This window comes from Austrofundulus limnaeus, unplaced genomic scaffold, assembly GCF_001266775.1.
Source record: "Austrofundulus limnaeus strain Quisiro unplaced genomic scaffold, Austrofundulus_limnaeus-1.0 Scaffold1828, whole genome shotgun sequence".
In the NCBI taxonomy this organism is placed as follows: Eukaryota; Metazoa; Chordata; class Actinopteri; order Cyprinodontiformes; family Rivulidae; genus Austrofundulus; species Austrofundulus limnaeus.
In genome coordinates, this window is record NW_013954230.1 from 1,894 (window position 1) to 6,975 (window position 5,082).

General features: G+C 36.0%; 1 protein-coding gene across 1 annotated transcript in view; it reads left to right on the forward strand.

Annotated features, from left to right (window-relative positions):
• The window catches only part of ankrd27 (ankyrin repeat domain 27 (VPS9 domain)), a gene marked incomplete at its 5' end in the record, with an annotated part of 18,759 nt that overhangs the window by 1,728 nt on the left and 11,949 nt on the right, over positions 1–5,082 (forward strand). Inside the window, 2 exon segments of the mRNA XM_014033751.1 lie at positions 1,815–1,897; positions 2,549–2,664. Coding sequence (XP_013889205.1) covers positions 1,815–1,897; positions 2,549–2,664 — 199 coding nt within the window.

Genomic DNA, 5,082 nt, shown 5'->3' on the forward strand with positions numbered 1-5,082 from the left:
CACACACACACACACACACACACACACACACACACACACACACACACACACACACACACACACACACCCCTTTGTACTTGCATCAAACCGAGGATTGACTTCCATTCATTTGTAACTGTATTTATGCCTAACCCAGATATTTCTCTTAAAATTAATTTTTACTAGTCTGTTCTAGCCTGGCCCTTACCTTCCTACGCAGCTCCGCTCAATTCTAGTTTCCCTTCACTGCCCCGTCTGGGATTTCTCCCATTGACAAGGATTTCTTCAGGAGCATTTCTTCCGGGCCAATCAGAGAACAGAACGTCAATTTTCTGTGCAGTGTCTGCTAGTTAGTTTAGCTACGGCAGTGGAGGAAGTGAATGAAGCCAGTTCGTGTTGATAAGGCTTCTAAATTAAATTAAATTAGTCTGTTCCTAACCCGAACCCAAAACTTAATTCACACCACTGCTCTAAACCTAACTTGTAGAGTGCAGTAGAGCTGCAAACAAAGTGAGGACCTCGCTGTCTCACTGATCCCCAGTGTCCTCACTTTATTTATTAATTATTCATTTAATTTAAAAACAAAATAAATATACACAACAAAATAAATATTATATAAATAAATTGAAATGCAGCAGAAAGAAGAAAAATGTCTTATGTCTTCCCATTTTTCCCAAGAATGAATTAAAACAATAGTAATTTACAAAAAACAAAAACATCAAAACCTTGATGAACAGCAATTCATATATTATTCCATTTCATATTTCTTTACCAAACCAACTTTTATCATTTTCTTGAACAAAAACATTGATCTGACATTTTTCACATCACTCTCCAGATTTTTCCATGATCTTATTCCTTGGATTGAAGTACACCGCTCCTTCAAACTGGTTCTAAATTTAGGTTTTTCAAACAACTCTATCCCCTTAAGATTGTAATAACTTTCTCTTTTAACAAAATTAATTGGATGTTTAAAGGCAATATGTTTTTGTGAGCCCTACATAACCTGTAAAATATTATAATCAACCAAATCGTAGAATTTCAATAATTTCAGTTGATAAAATAATCGATTGGATGGGTGACTGTAATGTTTTCTAGGGACAAAAACTAATACCAACACAAAATGATGTTCCACTGTATTAGGACCAGGCTTTGGTCTTCATAAGAACTAGACTGGTCCTGACCAGGCAGGTGCAGATACCAGAAAAGGTCTTAACACATAAACAAAAACCAAGTACACACATATTTAGACAAGGATTTGACTGGTTTAACTTGTTTCTTGGCTCTTTTTGTGCTGCTCCTCTGTTTTATCTTTAACCTCTAATAAACTGAGGTGGTCACCAACCTCATCTGGTCTAAGGGTGGGTAAAACGGTAATTAGGCTAGGTCTAAGAGGTCTGTAAAGGCAAGCAGCATAGATTCACAAGCAATTAGTGGAGAGGTGTTCAGTCCTGCATGGTTTGGACATTTCTTTGCTCCAACACATCTGATTTGAATGAATGTTTAACCAACAGACTTCTGCAGAACTCGAAGAGGTAATTCAGTCACTAAATCAGATGTGTTGGAGCAAAGAAACAAGGAAAACACGCAGGATGGAGACCCTCCAGGACCAGGACTAAACAACCCTGAATTAGGTGATCAGTTCAGCAGGAGGTGCTGCATTCAGGTGTAGCTCGGAAAAAAACATAATTTGCTTGTTGTTTCCTGACATCTTTTTCCCAGACAAAGGCCCACAACCCACACTGGTGCCACAGTGCACCTGCTGAGACTCACTGCTGTAGCTAAACTGTCAGCCTGCAGCTGTAAACTAATTCAAACGTCTGGTTGTGTTTCAGGCGTCTGAACGATCTGTCCATTGTTACCCCGTTCTCCAGAGACGACAGAGGTTACACTCCACTGCATGCTGCTGCTGTGTGTGGTGAGCTGCTTACACACATGCACGCACGTACGCACGCACGCACACACCCACACACATTCTTGTATTTGCATCAAACTGAGAACATTGTATTAACTTCCATTCATTTTTGTAACTGTATTTATGCCTAACCCAGACATTTTTGTATTGTGTTAATTGAAAATCACACTTCAAAGTGAAAACGTATTTGGAAACAAAAGGAGCAGACTTTATAAGATTTTTTTCTTCTGCTGCTGCCTTTCATTTTGTTATTTTTCTCTAAGATATAAGTTGTTTATTATTTGTAATGTATTTTTCTTTGTTTTTATTTAAAAATGAAATGAATAAATTTTTTGAAAAAAAAAAAAAGAAAAGAAAAAATTTTTTCCCTAAAATTAACCATTACTGGTCTATAGCTAACATTAACCAGAACCAGAACTTAATTCACACCATACCTCTAAAGCTAACTAGTAAAGCACAGCAGAGCTGCAAACAACGTGAGGACGTTAAAGAGGTCCTTACTTTACAATCAAAGACCTCGCTTTGATAGTAACTATGGCACAAATGGTCCTCACTCTGTAGTAAAAACACATACGTACACACACGGATAAAACTCAATGGGAGCATCATCTTAGTACTGTAAAAACTAAGGCTTGGTTGTGTTTCCTGCTTTAGGTCAGGCTCAGCTCATTGACCTGCTGGTGCGTAAAGGAGCTCCAGTAAATGCTACAGACTACCACGCCCTCACACCCCTGCACCTGGCCTGTCAGCGTGGATACCAGGGGGTCTCTGTAAGCTCTCACATACACCCCCACACCAGTACACAATTTTTACCTTCACAACAGCCTTCATTCTTTATGCCACAGATTGAATAAGGTGTTCGAAACACTCCTTAAAGATTTTGCTCCATTTTTTTACTTTTATTTTTATTGAACGTTTTCTATTTTCAATGGAAAACAAATTAGCATTAAAACAAATGAAGCATATTTTCTTTCTTATCTTATCTAAGTCACTGATGATGAAGAGATAAATAAACTAAATAAACTAATAATATTTGGTTTCGTTTTCTACTGAAGTGACAAAAAAACAAATAAAGCAAATTAGGACAAATAAGACTGACACAAACTAGTCAAACATTTGAAAAGCTATCAGATATGCGTAAAAAAAACAAAGATAAACGTTATTTGAAAATTTAGTTGGTGGTTATGTGGGTTATGATTGGTGTTCAATATTGAGTGTAATGTGTTTAATTGCAGATAAACTGTTTTCATTTTTTCCAATATTGTTCACATTCTGCTGAGGAATATCTGAGGGAAAAAGTCAGTCTCTTCATTGTATAAATAAAGTTCCTGTGTTACGTCCATCCACTCCAGAACTGACGGCGATTCTTCTCTTAACCATTTTCTTGTTTTTGCCTTTTTGCTGGCTGCTTGTAGTATTTTTAACATCTGTCTTGTTTCATCAGGCCAGTTGGGTTATTGCCAAGGTAGAATACCATGAAGCTCTCTTCTAGCTGTAGTCCAGTGATCTGTTTAGTGATCCTCATCACGTCTGTCCAGTAGGGGGAGATTTTGGGGCATTCCCAAAAACCATGAAAATGACCAACTGATGTGTGTCCACATTTCCTCCAGCATTTTCAAAGTTCCCGGTTTTTACTTTGGAGTTTCTTAACTCTAGGAGTAATAAGAAACCTCACAACATTCTTCCAAGTAAATTCTTTCCATAAATCAGAACATGAAGTGGTTGTTACAGTTTTACAGATGTTTGACCAGTCTTCTTCAGATATGTCCAGTTTAGTCTCTTTTTCCCACCTGTTTTTAATGTATACTCTTGACTTTTTCTTTTCTGCTTGTAGTACCGATTTTGCTCCATATTGGCGTGAAGTCGCTGTAGTTTTGTCAGCTGACGCTCTCCCAGTTTGAGGGTCACAGCACCAAGTGCTTCAGTGTTCACTGGACCCACCTCTCCACAGCTTCTTTATTTCTCTCTTCAGCCCGTCGTGTTTCTTATGTTCTGATGTTACAGTCACTTCACACTACGTCTGTCCCCTCGGCCTTCTTCTGTAGCATACTGACCAACAGAACAGAACAAAACAGGAAGTGAATGTAAAAGGTCTTTTATGCTTGATTCAAGAGGAAGCTGTTTTATGCAACTCATGGTGATATTTTATGTTTGTTTCAACTCTTCAGTTTCTACAGAGATTGACTCTTCTCTACCTAACATAGTAACAAACGGCAACAGAATAAATAAAGCTGACAAACACATGCAGCATCTTTCAGTTCACACTTTAATAAACGGGTTTACCTCTTGCTTTCTTTACCTGACAAATGTTAGCGTACATTAGCTTAATTTATTTTATCTTAGTTTCATGGTCAATTAAAAGAAAGATTGATCAGAAGCACTTATTTATTAATATTTATACAGTCCCAGGTTAGAACACATGGAATAGTCTGTAAGAAGCAAATAAATCACTTTGAGGTAGTGAAGTAAGCATGTAAAACAATTACAAATCCTATTTTTATTTTGCAGAAAAGAGCCGTAAGAATTATCACCAGAAAACATTTCTATCACCAATCAAGTATATTATTTTATCAGTGGAAATTATTAAAGTTTTATGAGTTAGTTGATTATAATATTTTGCTGTTTATGTATAAGGCTCATAAAAAGGTATTATGTTTGAGCATCCAATCAAATTTTGTTAAGAGGGAAAGTGGTTATAATCTTAAAGGATTGGAAATGTTTGTAAAACCTAAAATTCGACCATATTTAAAGGACAGATCCAGGTCCAGGGAATACGATTATGGAATAAATTGGATAGTGATTGTAAAAATGTTTGTTCAATTGATTTGTTTAAAAGAATGATAAAAATTAATTTGTTAAAAAATATGAAATTGTATAGTTTGTATTTATAAGAGCTGCTGTTTAGGAGCTGAAGTTTTTGTATTTTTTTGCTTGAACATTGTTATTGTTTGAAATTATTATTTGTAGGGATTAGATTAATGAAATCAGGGCCAGCCTAATTTTCATAAATGTAACCCAGGATCTTGCAAGAAATGAAATCAGAACAATGAAACACCCCTCTGGTCATGAATGTGAAAAGAACTTGTGACCTGAACAGATTTCTCAAAAATAAAGTAATTTATTTTTAGATATATGACAAGAATAAACATACAAATATTACTTAAATATTATATGAATAAAACACAAGT